Source organism: Misgurnus anguillicaudatus, unplaced genomic scaffold (genome assembly GCF_027580225.2).
Source record: "Misgurnus anguillicaudatus unplaced genomic scaffold, ASM2758022v2 HiC_scaffold_28, whole genome shotgun sequence".
NCBI lineage: Eukaryota > Metazoa > Chordata > Actinopteri > Cypriniformes > Cobitidae > Misgurnus > Misgurnus anguillicaudatus.
Window position 1 is genome coordinate 6,364,864 of NW_027395278.1, and position 16,435 is coordinate 6,381,298.

Consider the following 16,435-nt stretch of genomic DNA (forward strand, 5'->3'; position numbering starts at 1 on the left):
AACAAAAATTAAAAAGGAAATAATGGGGCCAGTGGGAGGAATTTCCTAGCACAGAATTGCTAAGCATATTTTCCATTTCACTTTGGTTTGGCTTCTTATAAAACTGGAAACTCCCATGCATCATAGCATAGCATAGTCATAAAAGACGGCAGAATTGGCAAGAATAAGAATGAACTAAAATGTTAAAATGACTAAGTTTAATTCGAAGTTACAATTACATAGCTGATTCTGTACATGTTTCTCAAATTGAGTAAAGCAAAAAAGATGAAACGAATAGAATGAAGCATTTCTCTTAAAAATTAGTCCACTCTACCATGAGCACTACACTGGAAATGCAAGAATGAAATAATCCCACATTTTAGAAACATAACTGTAAGTCAATGACAATCTGGTCAATGCATTAAGCCTAAATGGTAAAAGGGATACAAAATGCATCACTCTGTCAACAAACAATGCTGACGATTTTCAAGCTTTTTTCTGAGCACAAGACGTGTTTATGTGAAAATAAGTTATGCTTATGAAAACTGTTACTTTCAGTATTATAGCCCAAAACTTTTGCATAAAATGTTCCATGGACTCATTTACAAGTTTATCATTGGATGTCAGTGATATCATAACTATGGCACGGTTTAAGGTCCGTTTCACCACATAGCTACTTACAGTTAGTATGCTACTACCTCCTCAGCAAAACTGTGATTTGCTACAGTAGATGCCTGGACAATTCTGATACACTGTAGTACAAAATGTCTTTAACAAACTGATGGACCTGTTGTCGGGGAGCCAACCAACAGGTTTTTGACTTTCTCAAAAGAAACAAGCTGAAGACAACAAAGATATAAAACCTATACTGTCAAAGGAAAAAAATAGAGACTCTTTAATCAGGAATGCTTTATCATGTTAAGCCACAGTCCAAGGTGTGTGACAAGTGTATGCCACAATACACAGAAAACTATAAGCAGGCCAAACCCATTATGTTTTTAAAGAGAAGGGTCAACTCAAAACAAAAATAAATGTTAACTATAAATCAAAATATTACGAATATTTGTTGGAGACATCCGATTTTCTCCAATATTAAGTTCATTTGTCCTAAACAGTCAGTGCCAAACGGTGTCATTAAGACTTGTAGTTAGATGTCAACCAAGTTAACCCCTCATACAGTCCATCACCGGTGGTCGCACAGGAGGGCTGCACGTACCAATTCCTATCTCTGATGCGGGTCAGTCCCAGTTTTTCCTGGATTTCGTGCGGCTTCATGGCGTCCGGTAGATCTTGCTTGTTGGCGAAAATCAAAATGATGGCATCCCGCATCTCGCGGTCGTTGATGATGCGGTGGAGTTCTTGCCTGGCCTCGTCTATGCGATCTCTATCCGCACAATCCACCACGAAAATTAACCCTTGAGTGCCCGTGTAGTAATGTCGCCAGAGGGGACGGATCTTATCCTGTCCACCGACGTCCCACACGTTGAACTTGACGTTTTTATAAGTGACCGTCTCCACGTTGAAACCGACGGTGGGTATGGTGGTCACGGACTGGCCGAGCTTCAACTTATAAAGGATGGTGGTCTTCCCTGCGGCATCCAATCCGAGCATCAATATTCTCATCTCTTTGTTACCAAATATCTTTGACAGCATCTTCCCCATCTTGTAAACTGTTCATAAATACTTAACACCTTCCCAAAAAAAGTATGATACTGTTTGTTTAAGAGACAGTACAGTCTTGGTTTGTTTTTCTTCAAGATTTCTTTCTGGGAATGTCAAGTTTAGAAGGGATCAGGATGACAGGGGGTGTATAACGTCAGTATATTGGAATGAAGTTACTGTGATCAGTGATGAAACAGGCCGTCAAGGTAGAAAAAATACTGGAATATTGATTAAACGACAATACTGAAAACTTTCAGTACTACACATGCGATGCAGAAGGTCAAAGATCGTTTTGTTAAGCTTTTGCTCCAGCTGCGGGGTGGTACCAGTTTGACAAAAAGCACCGCACTCAGCAATAATCCAAGGGAAACGAGAAAAGCAGCGTTTAAACCTATATCTCAGTGCTTTTCCGGTGTGATTTGAAGTGCTGCGAGGCCTCTTTAAGAAATTGCGGTGTTTCAAGACTTCCTTCTGGCGTGTGAATGTCCGTCTCTGGGGCTTTTCTACGTCCTTCCCCCAAATTGTAACTGGATAGCAGCTGAAGACGTTCAGAGCCTCGACTGTGAAGCATTAAATTGGCCGGCTGGTAACGTTACGTCTGTCATCCAGGTTGCCCGAAGCTGAGGCGCATCGATTTCAACCGTCCCGTCCCGAATTCGAATTGTGCCTCACGTGCCCCTGAGAGACAAGAGAAGCTCAGAGGGAGTGCCAGTAAAGAGCAACTTAGCCAGCTAGCTTAGCCGGCCGAACAGCGATTAAAAATTCGTTAACAGATTCTTTTCGCACACATTTTCGACAGGATATATAAAATATAATGATTAAAAAGTTCTTCTTATTCATTTTAGACAATAAATTTGTTTCGGTTACCTGCAAAGGCCCACCATTCTCTAGCTGTGTCAACCCCGGTGCTCACTTCTACAATCAGCCGACTTACAACCGCCGAGTTCAGTGTGAAACTGGCTACGTCAACAATAACCAGCGGAAATGGCTGTTGCAGCCCCAATTTCACAATAAAGGTTCTTAGCAAACGTCAAAACTGTGAAGCTTGTTGTAGTTACTGTATATAAAAACTACAGTCTGCAATAAAAATAACTTTTATTGAGTGCCGAACATTAATTTGTGTTAAAAGTTATATTTAACGAATTACAGATAATGGTTACCACTAGTGCTCCTCATGAATGGGTCAGAAATTGTGTGGTAATTATGGAAATAAAATGCTAACATACTATGCCGTTTATAAATAAGTAATAATTTTATTTTTTTATAGAGAATTTTTATTTTATTTTGTGCACTACCAAATTTCAAAGGCAAAATAAATAAGAATGGGAAATACAATTTAAAGCATAACAATACAATGTTTCTCAATGTCCATATGCAATGCTGCTAATTTGCTACATCATCTGAGGACTTTTGGATTGACATAGTTTCATTGTTCCTCTCACACGCACGATCTTCTGATCTTCTGACGCAAATACCGCCTAAGAAAAACCGGAAAAGGTGTGGGTAAGACTCTATAAAGCCGTGGTGTGGCTATTTTGTGCCATTGGCTTAAATGCATATTGCTAGAATCCCACAAGTTACACTTTTGATCATTAAAAATGTCCCAAGTTCATAAAACAGTACATTGCTTTAACTATTATAATATAACTGTTATTGGATTTAATGGCAATAATAGCAATTAATAGCTGTTTAGTAGTGTTTAGTAATAACTATTATAAACTTTTCCTGTAGATTCACAAAATTACCTCTTACAAAAGCTAACGTGTATGTACACAGTTCAATTTTCAGTGAGAACATTGTGCACGTAATTATGCCATCTAGCGGTCCTAATCCTCATCTTCAGCAGGTTTTCTGTTGGTACATGAATCATTATTTTTCATTATAACGACGTTCCGTTGCGTTTACCAATAGTTGTAAGAGTCTCTTTGATCACATTACGGTTTATAGTTGTCCACAAAAAGACAGCCAGTTTGGTAATGTAACAATAATTAAATTTGACTAATTAAGATGCAAGACTGTGATATTTATTTTACAAGACAGGTATAAACCAGGTAAATGGCGACATCTATTGGTAGAAAAAGATTACAACATTAAATCAGGCCTATGCTTCCATACTTCAGCTCCCATATCTCACATATTTCAAAGTTAACAATGCTTTTTATTATATTCAGAGCATTTTAGCATTTTGTTAAGTCAACAACCAATTGAACATATTCGTATTGTGTACTTGTTTACAAGTAAAAACGAAAACCAAAGTGTACTGATGTGCATACAGTAGCTATCTGGGAGCTAAACAAAACCACACATTTGTATCCTAATACTCAATTTGTAACAGACAAAAGCTTTTCTACGCTCTTTTAAAATGAAAAATATATATATATTTTTTCATTTTGAAAAGTTTTTTTTTGTCAGGAACATCAACATACATGAAATTGTTTGTGTTTAAAGTTAAAGGGATAGTTCACCCAAAAATGAAAATTCTGTCATCATTTTCTTATTTTCATGTTGTTCTAAACCTGTATGAATTTCTTTTTTTTATGAACACATGGTAACCACATAGCTGACTTTGACCATTGACTTCCATAGTAGGAAAACAAATATTATGGTATTGTACTGTGATAAATGATGAAGAAGATAATTTGATAAATGATGGTAAGCACCATAGGGTAAGCACACAGACAGTACCCACTGAATTCCATCGTATTTGTTTTTCCTACTATGGAAGTCGATGGTTACAATCAGCTGGGTGCTTACCATAGGACAGTGGTTCTCAAACTGGGGGCCGGGGCCCCCAGGGGGGCCGCAAGATGGTGCCAGGGGGGCCCCAGTTTTATGACATTTTATAAAATACATTAATTTATCATGAATTCTGTGTAATTAAACCTAAATATAAGCCAACTAAGCACTACTAGGTATAATTTAATATGTTTTGTTTAATTAAAATATTACATTTTAGAACTGTTTTGTCATAAATTTTCTTTCGGGGGGCCGCAAAAGAATGCACCATATACAAGGGGGGCCGCACGCTGAAAAAGTTTGAGAACCACTGCCATAGGAGGCTAACATTGTCGTACGCCCCATTTAAGAAGACAGCTTTAGGCAGGCAATTCATTATCAAGCCCAACTTTAAGTTAGTACATGTTAATTTCAAGTTTAAAATATGGTTTAATTTACCAAGTAGTGTCTATAAACAGCTTTTCACAGGCAAACAGTAAGCTACCTGAAAGCTTTAAACACTAAACAAATACCTCCTTGGAAGAAAATTAAACATGAAAATTGAATAACTAGAAATATGTAAAAATGTAATAACATAATACAGTCGCCCTGTTAGTTCAAAAACTATTTTGCATTCATTATACACCGCGCCTCCTCATTGGTCAAACACTTTTACATCATGTCTTTGACAAATGAGAGTAAACTAGAGAAGAGGGTGTGAGTAAATGTTATTTTCATTCCCATGGTCTATGAGGCATCCTGCACGAACATGATGATAAAACCTTTACTAAGATGGCTTTGAATATTTTGGTAAGAAAAAACGCTAATGTTGATTTTATTTTAAAGCATTATCGATTATCAATACTTTTTGTCACAATAAAATACAATAATATAATATAATATAATATAATATAACATAATATAATATAATATAATATAAAAGTATAATGGCATACCTGTGTCGTATGTTTCCAACCACGTGTGTGAAAGTGTTTAAAATAAATGCGCTGTCTCTTTAAGAAACACACATGCTATTCGCGGTGGTACTAGGTTAGCTTAAACAGTCAGATATGGCGGAATGGAAGCGCACTACATCGGCTCCGTCTTCAACAAGCATGACCTCGCTGGCTCGAGCCCTGTCTCAGACCAGGTTAAATCAACTTGACCAGAACGATCTATTTCAGTCGCAGACGTCTCTCAGCCGGGGCCAGGGACGCAGGAGAAGGAGGTCGAGCGGTACCAGTGTCGATTCTCTGGACATTAGCCCCAGTGCCGAGGCGAGGGTTCTGGTCATAAACACCGGCGGAACCATCGGAATGATGTACCACAATAACGGTAAACACCTGACTGCACGAACGATCAGATGTAACAGATGATTACCATTCCAGACATTATGCACACAGCATTGCAGGATTATAGAGTTATGTGATTATAGAGTTAAATGCTCACACATAAAGATTTGCCCCCCAAAATATTTTGGGAGTCAAGCCACAATTAAATGTTGATTTTCACTGCCACAAATCTCAAAAAAGGAGACATCTAACGTTTTAAACCAATGTGCTCCCCTGAAGTTCGTAGGCTACAGTTTCGTAGCAGAAGTATGGTTGCAATGTTTGCTTGAAATTGCTCTTGTGATATCTTTATTAAAAGCCATAGCTGTCACGTGTGGCTTGTATATGGGGCACTGTAGGAATCCATGCCTCTAGAAAGATGTTGGTTGTAAGATACTGGATGCAGGTTTATTCTCCAAAAATGTCATTGTGGTCCTAATCAGTAAACTTTATTAAATTTGCATGCCCTCACCACAAACACATAGATATTCACCTGGTGGAATATGCAGCTGAGCTACACACGTGATTTGATTATATAACACAATGAAGAGTAAGCATCAAGAGGAGTTTGGTTACATAATTTAAAAAGAATTGAAAGTCTGTACGGTAGATCATGCTTTAAGCCTTATTAACATTTTAAGGATGGATTTGTCTTTCCAACCACTAAGCTTTAGTATCAGCGTCTGCACAATAATACTACTTTTCAAAGCATAGGACCTCAAATTCAGTTTTGAATTTCATCCAAAATGAGAAAGAGATCAATATTCGAAATTATGCAATATTAAAGATAGCATCTTTTATAGAATTAGGGTCGAATGCAAAACACAAAAGTTGACTCATAATTTACAGGTACGCATTTGGCAGACGCCTTTATGCAAATAATTTCCAGGTAGCTTATAAACTTCATGATTTTGCTGTTGCACGCTCTGTCAGTTTGGCTGAAACACAGAGTTCAAGAAGAAGCGTGCTTGTGACAACAGAAATACAGACGTTTTTCCCTGAAACAAATAAATTTGGATGTTTTCACTGTAACCTCTGCATATCAGAAACTTCCAGTTTTAGACTCAAGATCAAGGACATTGTTTTTCAACACACTATTTTTGCTTAGCAGCTGATCCGGCTCAGTAAACACATGAACAGTGGTAGTCGTATGGTGGGCGTGCTGTTTTTGTAATGTGACACTGCATGACGTAATATCGCATTTACCTTTCAAACACAAAGAAAAGGATTCTAAGAAATATCAAGTGTTTCACTGACAACACAGTTTGACAATTTGAACTTTGTTGTTCTAAAAAACTTAACGTAGAAGTTCTGTCTGTTAGTGTGAATTGCAGTACTGTGAGCTGATGCAATGTCTTGCAGTCTGCCCTTCAAGCTGTTTGAGTGTTTTGAAAGTCAATACCTTTGTTTGAATAAATTAAACTAGGAAACTTGCCATCACATAGAGTTAACTTTTAACTTTAGTCTTAAGGCTTTTTCAAGTAGTCCCTTTTTATATATTTTGAAGTGGTTCATTTTTATTAACTAACAAATTGAGACTGTGGTTATATTAGTTTTTGCTACTTTACTAATTTTTTTAAATATTTTGTTTTTGACTTTAACACTTGTCATAAAAATTGCACAAACCATGAAAGCCAAACAAAGATTTCAGTATTTACTGTGAAAAAATCATTTGTAGCAATTTTTACACACTGCAACAAAACGTGATTTAGATTAAATGAGTCATGTGATGTGTGAGGAAGATAAAAATCAAGGTCAAAGTTATATATAATTTGGGACCAAAATATCTACATTGTAGGTAAAGTAAGTAAGTGTGACAACATTATTCAATTGTTTTAATTTATAAAATGCTCGGCAGTGAAATTAGATTTAGCAAGACAAAAATTGAAACCTGAAATAGACGCAAACAGTGCTATTTGTTGGTTCAACTAAATGATTTGGGATAAACACACAAGTCTCCTGTGATGTTTGTATACTCCTGCAAACAAACTAAACTAGTAAGAGGGTAAAAAAATCATATAGAAGTCCATAAATTATTTACATTTATGTTGTTTCCAGTTATTGTTACATCATATTTTGTGTCTGTTTTTGTTTTATAATAAAGAGGACAGATTGTTACTGTGAATTATACAGGTCCAGTGAAACATAAAAAGACTAACTATATCAACCAGAAGTTAGTCAAATTTTAGTTCACCCAGAAATGAAAATTACCCCATGATTTATGTGAAGCCATCCTCGGTGTATGATTATCTTTATTCAGATGAACACAATCGGGGTTATATTAGAAAATGTCCTGGGTTTTCCAAGCATTAAATGTTAATGAATGGTGGTTTTGATTTATAGCCCAAAAAGTCTATCCTTCACTGTAAAAAAAATTGCTGTAATTATGCACCTGGTTGCCAGTAACTTACTGTAGAAGATAAAGCCTGAAAATGTTTCATGTTCATTTACTGTTGCCAGTAAATAACATAAATGTAAAATCTACAGTAAGTTACTGACAGCTAGTTCCCAGTAATACTGTAATTTCTACAGAATTTTTTACAGTGTTCCTATGCAATTTTGTAAAATATAAATAATATAAATTTAAAAAATATAAAAACTTTACAAATAAAACGACTAGCTTCTGGTAACGACCGACATGCGTTCATGGATTTCTTTTTGTGAAGGATGGATAGACTTTGTTGGGCTTTAAGTCTGAAGCAGCATTAACTACCCTTGGAACAGTCAGGACATTTTCCAATATAACTCTTACTGTGTTCGTCTGAAAAAATATAATCATACATCAAGGATGTATTGAGGGTGAGTAAATTTACATTGTAAATTTGATTAAAGATCAGTTCTTGGGAAAACGTGACTGCAGAAATGATAAAAATCTATATTTGTATCTATAAAGTTTACTGCTGCTCTGGAATTACCTTGATTTTTATGTTTATAACTGGTGTGCTGCAGCATTTGCTATCAGCCGCATCTTTGTTTATAATATTCTTATCAGCTTTTTTTATCTTATCTGCAGTGTTGTGTCCAGAACCAAACGCACTAGTCAAAACTTTACGCAAGCTTCCCATTCTGCACGATGAGCAGTACGCACAACAGACCAGACTGTACGACTACTATGATCCTCCAGAGATCACGCTGGTGCTGCCGTAAGTTCCCACACAAATAGTTTTGTCATTATTTACTCACCCAGATGTCAAACCACTTATATCTTGTGTTTTATTAAAAAGGTTTTTATAAAAATGATATTTTAAAGTGTGTTCAAAAAGCATTATTAAATAACTCAACAAGATGTTCCAAGTGTTGTAAAAAAAATAGGAACAGGTTTGATGAAAAACAAACTATCGATGTAAGTGTTAAACTCACTAATTTTAAGTAATTTATTTTAATGATTATATTCCATCACATATATTTTTGTGACCGACTTTATTCAAAAATGTTTTTTCCTTTCATTGCAGCTCTTTTTAATGATTTTAAGTGCTTCTGTCATGTAACCTGTGGAGGGTGCTGTTTCCTAATATTTTGAGATGTCAAAATTTACTGATAGCGAAACTGTGTGTGTGTTGTTTTGACAGGAAGCCCACTCATGCTGCTGATCATCTTTTTCATGGGTCCTGTAGTACTGGTAGCAGAATGTTTGCCCTTGTGGGATGAGACATAAAAAGTTTATATGTACTTGTGTGTATGTTTGCATGATTTGTGCAGTATTTTGCGTAGTAGTGTTTACTCTTCTGGGTGGAGCTGTGAGAATAGCAGAGAGAGAGTATGATGGATAGTATGTTTCACGAGTTCGCATTAACATGGGAATGAGAGAAAGCGTATTTGGTGTGCTGTCTAAGAAATTTTAGCCCGAACCCAGAGTACCCCCCCTTTAACTGGGAGAAATGAAACACGATGAGATAAAGTGCAACCAAATGATATAAAAGTGTTTGCTAGATCTAAACTGTTCACACTGAGTTAATGCTGCAATTTTGCTATCTTGTATTTACCATTACTAAAATATTATATTACAGATATTCACAGCGTGATATCGGGAATTTGTCATGAATTTGGAATTTGGTGCAAGTAAAAGCTTTTGGAGTTACACACTGGCTTTAAAAAATTCTGCTGAAATCTATTTGCATGATGTTGTTGTCAGGCTACTTTTTAGCTGAAAACTGAAGGCTTATTTGCTTAGTCATTTTTGCCTATTTGTTTGATCTTTGCATTAATTAATCTCAATGGGCCAGTTAGGTTGTTATTCACTGTATCCAGTCTCTTTGGGGTGGAAAATTGGGAATTTGGGAGTGGACAGCTTTTGAAACTCTTTCATCATACAAGGTCTGTGGTGCGTGAAGTGCATTCTTGGGCAATGATGTGTGATGGTTGTCGCACAATATTATTATAGTTTACTTTAAATACTATGGCATCTATCTGGTAGTTTTTCATGTGTGAATGTTTTACTCCTCCTCACTCCCACCTTCTTACCTCTCAAATCGTCTTTATTTTGATAATAATGTTTCATTTGTATTTTTTCTGTATTGTTTATCATTTATATATATATATTTTCCGGTCCGAACATAAGACATGGTATTATAGTTTAATTGTAAATGCAGTCAACTGCCACAATTTGCAGTGTTTCCCCTACCATTATATAAGGGGGGCGCCCCGCCCTCCTAACGGCTCCTCCCGCCCCCCTTGAAGGTCAAGTATATTTTATTTGATTTTCTTTATAGCGCCAGATAACAATTTGTTATTTTATTAAACAAACTAAATAGCCCTCAAGTAATATTTATCTTATTTCTACGATGGCATGTCTTTTTGTCTGTGTCTGCGCGTTTAAAATTATCCAATTGAGTGCGCACATTATATTTTACTGTCCGGCTTAATTCACTGAATGCGCGCTCTGTCATGTTGCGTGCAGCGCACGCCTCATAACTGAAAAGGGGACGGTGTTTTCCCACACACACGCGCGCATTCTCTCCCTCTCTATCATGCTGTACAGTAGCTATGCTATACCTCTGTGTAACAGTAACAGTGTATGCTGTCATTTTTCTGAATTTGCATCAATTTGTCTGCGCTATTAGGCTACGCGACCAGGGCTTGACATAACACCCGCCAAATGCACGTAGATTTCGGCTGTGGCGGGTAGGACAGCCAATCCCACTAGCCACTTTGGCTGGTTGAATATTTTTTTTAATTGTAGTTTTCTTAAAAGTTATGCGAAATTATAAACAATGCGCAATGACACTGGGAAACTACAAGTCCCATGAGCACTCCCTGTACCCAGCGGAACGTACTGAGACGCGCGCACGATGCAGCGGAGGCTCGCGTTGTGGACCAAGCGCCAACTTTTTACCAGAGAGAGTGCAAAAGCTGATGGATTTGCGAATGCACGGGACGCAGTCTGAGCGCATACACGCACACTTTGGGAAGGATAAAACAAACGCATGAAAGTGATTGGAGAGATTAAAAGTGCGTGCACACTCTCTGGGCAAGAGCGGAGAGAAATTCATAGCGCATACCTGAATGCACACGTCCCAGTTTTGTCCGAAATCAAAGGAAACCCACAAGTGGAGAGGGTCGCGCATCATTTTAATGTAGGCTACTTTGGGCAAAGATAATACCCTCTCGACATTTGCCATTTAAAGTCTTAAATAACTTTTAACAGAAATGATCAAGCATATAAATTTCACTGCTGTTGTTAATAAATATTTAAAGTTTGTCTAGGGTTTTTGTGTTTATCTTTTTAGTTAATCTTTTACACCGCGCTCCACTGTTAATATATTAATTTAAAGTACATCTATTTATGCCTTTCTAGCATGTTTTTCATGCACCTAAATATATGATATGATCTATACTGATATTAACAGCTTAATAATGTAGTCTTAACTAGTGGTCAGTCTGCATTTGAAAGTCAATCTGCATCTAATCTAGCTAAATCGAGTACAATTACTCAAAGTCATTTTAGGATGCCATAGTCAAGTTTAATCATATAAAATGTATTTTACCAGCAACAAAGTTGTGGCCGGTGAAAATGCTGAGTGTGTAAGTAACTTTGGAAAACAACTAGCCACTTTGGCTGGTGAGCAAAAAAGTTATTGTCAAGTCCTGTACGCAACAATAAAACTCACATTTGAAATAAAAAAGCTCATAACACAAAAAGACATGATGAGAAAACAGCAGTAAGGCTTCAATGTAAATGTATGATTATTTTGTCAGACAATTATAAATCGAGTTTATATATCAGGATTTCAGCAGAGTTAAAGGAACAGCTGGTTGGATTAAACTCAAGGTGTGACTGCATCGTGTTTACTCACTACTTTATAGTCGACTCGTTTTATGTCTGACAACAGAACAGATAATTAAAAAAACAGGATTATTCTCTCCAACAAATGCATCATTTAAAATTTGGTTATCATATAAATTTATTAACTAACATTGATGAACAATGAATGAGCAATAATATATATATATATATATATACCTACCCAACCAACCAACCCCCCCCCAAAGCTGTAAACCTAGGGGAAACACTGATTTGTGTATAATTAAATTGAAATATTTTGACATAACTACAGTGAGGAAAATAAGTATTTGAACACCCTGCTATTTTGCAAGTTCTCCCACTTAGAAATCATGGAGGGGTCTGAAATTGTCATTGTAGGTGCATGTCCACTGTGAGAGACATAATCTAAAAAAAATCCAGAAATCACAATGTATGATTTTTTAAAACTATTTATTTGTATGATACAGCTGCAAATAAGTATTTGAACACCTGTCTATCAGCTAGAATTCTGACCCTCAAAGACCTGTTAGTCTGCCTTTAAAATGTCTACCTCCACTTAATTTATTATCCTAAATTAGATGCACCTGTTAGCTGCATAAAGACACCTGTCCACCCCATACAATCAGTAAGAATCTAACTACTAACATGGCCAAGACCAAAGAGCTGTCCAAAGACACTAGAGACAAAATTGTACACCTCCACAAGGCTGGAATAGGGCCATGGGGAAATTGCCAAGCAGCTTGGTGAAAAAAGGTCCACTATTGGAGCAATCATTAGAAAACGGAAGAAGCTAAACATGACTGTCAATCTCCCTCGGACTGGGGCTCCATGCAAGATCTCACCTCGTGGGGTCTCAATGATCCTAAGAAAGTTGAGAAATCAGCCCAGAACTACACGAGAGGAGCTGGCCAATGACCTGAAAAGAGCTGGGACCACCCTTTCCAAGGGTACTGTTGGTAATACACTAAGAACTCATGGTTTGAAATCATGCATGGCACGGAAGGTTCCCCTGCTTAAACCAGCACATGTCCATGCCCGTCTTAAGTTTGCCAGTGACCATTGGGATGATCCAGAGGAGTCATGGGAGAAAGTCATGTGGTCAGATGAGACCAAAATTGAACTTTTTGGTCATAATTCCACTAAACGTGTTTGGAGGAAGAAGAATGATGAGTACCATCCCAAGAACACCATTCTTACTGTGAAACATGGGGGTGGTAGCATCATGCTTTGGGGGTGTTTTTCTGCACATGGGACAGGGCGACTGCACTGTATTAAGGAGAGGATGACCGGGGCCATGTATTGCGAGATTTTGGGGAATAAACTCATTCCCTCAGTTAGAGCATTGAAGATGGGTCGAGGCTGGGTCTTCCAACATAGCACACAGTCAGAATAACCAAGGAGTGGCTCTGTAAGAAGCATATCAAGGTTCTGGTGTGGCCTGGCCAGTCTCCAGACCCAAACCCAATAGAGAATCTTTGGAGGGAGCTCAAACTCCATCTTTCTCAGCGACAGGCCAAAAACTGATCTAAAGAAGATCGGTGTGGAGGAGTGGGCCAAAATCCCTCCTGCAGTGTGTGAAAACCTGGTGATAAACTACAGGAAACATTTGACCTCTGTAGTTGCAAACAAAGGCTACTGTACCAAATATTATTAACATTGATTTTCTCAGATGTTCAAATACTTATTTGCAGCTGTATCATACAAATAAATAGTTAAAAATCATAAATTTTGATTTCTGGATTTTTTTTTATTATGTCTCTCACAGTGGACATGCACCTACGATGACAATTTCAGACCCTTCCATGATTTCTAAGTGGGAGAACTTGGAAAATAGCAGGGTGTTCAAATACTTATTTTCCTCACTGTATATCGAACATCTACCTCACTTTCTATTATTTTTATTGCCATTATTTGTAAATAATTTGTTTCCAATTGTGATTTGGATTTGCACCAGCAACCAGTTAACCTGTCATAAAGTGTGTTCACACATAAAGGCTTTAAAATGTTTAAGTAATATTTCAATCGTTTTTAAGCCTTAAAAAGAAAAGATTCTTGCTATTATATTAAAGCTTATAAACGGTCACACCAGATGACTGACAAGTGCCCTAGACTACCGATTAAATGACTAATCAAAGATAATAACTCTTGTAAAAGACGTCAAACAAGTCAAAACAACACCCGTCCGCTGTCTGTCTCTTTCTGCTCTATTGTAAGCTTTGTCTTCCCATGTACCTGTTTATCACATTCTGTTATACACTCATAGCAACATTGTTTGGTAAATAATACTTTGAAATATAAGTCGGTGCTATTTTTGAAGGTAAGGCTAATCTGAACAGTTGGGCTGCTTGTTCATCGTAGTGGAGGTTTGAGTTGTGTGTGTGTGTGTGTGTGTGTGTGTGTATGTGTTTCTGCTTCATCCCCTGCTGTTCTATTGATCTATCGAAAAAGGCTTGGGCTGCACCCTCCTCCATGTCTTTATTTGTTAGTAGGATGTCATAAGGGTTGGGAGGATTCCTTTTTAAAAACGGAGAGATTAAAGCAATCTTTTCAACAAGCCATAAGCAGCCACATGACTCTATTAGCTCATCTGTGCTTCTAACAAGAGTAACAGCACTTGTGGGGCCACATGAATATTTATGCGGTTTTAGGATAAGCCACCCGTTTTTAATTAGGACATGGAGGTCATGCTAATCTGCCCACTTTCTGCTCTTAAATGGAGAAAATCCCAACAGAGTTCCCTCTCATCATGACAGTAACCGACACCGCGAGCCGCCCCCTAAGCGATGAGCAAAGTCTAAGGTCTGCTTCTTCGCAACATTTGCTCATCCCTCCTCCCCTTGATACACAAAATCACACAAATATACAAGGACCTGCTTTCAGAGAGCCATAATCTTCCTGTCTGCACTTTTTGCCTTTCACAAAATGGGACACCCCGCTGCTCAGGCAGACGAGCCCCTTAAATCGACTTTGCTCTTACCCCCCGCCCCTTGCTGCTTTTTCTGAGAAAACCTGAACTTGCGCCAGCTCTTACTGTCTGTGAATAATCTGTCCATTTGAGTGAAATCTGGGCTTTTTGTTTGTTTTCACTGGTTTAACTTAACAAATTTGTGTTTGGCTATGAATAATTTTCACCTATTTAAATGAGATGTGTTGCTTGACTGATGGAGCTTCTTACTGTTTCAGTTTATTTTTAATTCTGTATGGTTCTCATTTCAGCTTTTTTATTTCCCTCTTTTTTTTATTGTAGACTGTCCAAACAGAACAAAAGGATTGTGTATACGGTTTTAGAGTACTGTCCTCTGCTGGACTCCTGCAATATGACCACAGATGACTGGGCCTGTATTGGTAAAGACATAGAGGTGCATCACTTTTAACAAATTGAATGCGCACAGTTTATTTCTGACATCAACTCTTAAGTAAAGAATCTAGAATGATATTAAGCACATTTTGTGACCGTTAAGATCAAGACAGTATGCTTATTTTGTTTAAGAATGCTTATAAGATGTGTGTACAATCATGACATTTATGGAAAAGCACAACATCTAAGGCCCTGTTTACACCTGGTATTAAGATGCGTTTTGGTCGATCATCTAACAAGTAATACAGATGTAAACGGTGTGTGAAACGTTTTGAGCTTGTCCACTTTCAACCACATTCAGAGGTAGTCGAACCTTCGACCGGATTGCTTTTGTGGTGTAGATGTGGTTGAACAGCCACAAAAGAGTGTCTAAACTCCGCCTAGTGATCTAATGTGCAATGTACAATGTTTTTACATCGGACCTGTTGTGTTCGGCATGGTCTTATAGGGCTGTCACAATGATTAAAGAATCGTTTCATCGCGATTAATTGTCATCATCGCAATGATTTCACGTTCTTTAAACCATCATTGTTAAATCGAAAGCTGCTGCTCTCTGCCTTTTTCATTCCGGTTTCATTGCTCATTTTATGAATTGCTCTGGAATATCTGAGAAAGCTCTTATACATGCACAGAACACCGTGTGGCATGTTTACTAAAACATAAGTGATACTCTCATAATAGTAAGCGTCAACTTAAACCCGGCATTTCTCCCGCTCGTGTTTTGAAGTGATAGGTTATCCAAATTGCATTACATTAACTACAGTAACAGATTCGGTAACTAGAAAAAACGCAACTATGCAGCAGAGATGGTCTGTTACAAACATCTATAAGCAAGGTAATCACACAAACGTACAGAATCATTGTGTCGCTGTTTATTTCCTATCAAATAAGTATGAAATTAACAGCATGTACATAAAAATATATATTAATAAGTATATACACTCAAATTGATGGTCAGGGCCAAACGGAATCTGCGCCCGCAGATTTCCGCGGAGAACTCATGGAATTCCGCAGATTTTATGCCCGTGATTGACAAACTTACAGTTTGAGTTAAGCAGATCTTGTCTCTCGTCTATATGACGTGACAGTCAGCACTCAGCACCTCATCATTTCAAATCCGTTTACAAG

The 16,435-nt window shown here is 37.4% G+C and overlaps 2 protein-coding genes across 8 annotated transcripts in view; one reads left to right on the forward strand and one right to left on the reverse strand.

Moving 5' to 3' along the window:
* Nucleotides 1-873: 873 nt before the first annotated feature.
* On the reverse strand, nt 874-2,664 carry LOC141362510 (ADP-ribosylation factor 6). Its single transcript, XM_073864706.1, has 2 exons — nt 2,509-2,664; nt 874-2,319 (listed from the first exon to the last, which is right to left on the reverse strand). The coding sequence occupies exon 2, from the start codon at nt 1,639-1,641 to the stop codon at nt 1,114-1,116; it is 528 nt and encodes a 175-aa protein (XP_073720807.1). The 5' UTR covers nt 1,642-2,319; nt 2,509-2,664; the 3' UTR covers nt 874-1,113.
* A 2,349-nt stretch (nt 2,665-5,013) lies between these two features.
* Nucleotides 5,014-16,435, forward strand: part of LOC129417342 (60 kDa lysophospholipase) — a 38,068-nt gene continuing 26,646 nt past the window's right edge. For 3 of the 7 annotated variants that reach the window (XM_055171955.2, XM_055171957.2, XM_055171954.2), the window contains exons 1-4: nt 5,389-5,691; nt 8,701-8,830; nt 9,257-9,292; nt 15,197-15,308. In XM_055171955.2, coding sequence (XP_055027930.1) covers nt 5,427-5,691; nt 8,701-8,830; nt 9,257-9,292; nt 15,197-15,308 — 543 coding nt within the window. In that variant the 5' untranslated portion in view covers nt 5,389-5,426. Of the gene's footprint in view, nt 5,167-5,388; nt 5,692-8,700; nt 8,831-9,256; nt 9,293-15,196; nt 15,309-16,435 lie in introns of those variants that run through there. The other 4 variants (XM_055171959.2, XM_055171958.2, XM_055171956.2 and 1 more) reach the window with 4 other exon arrangements.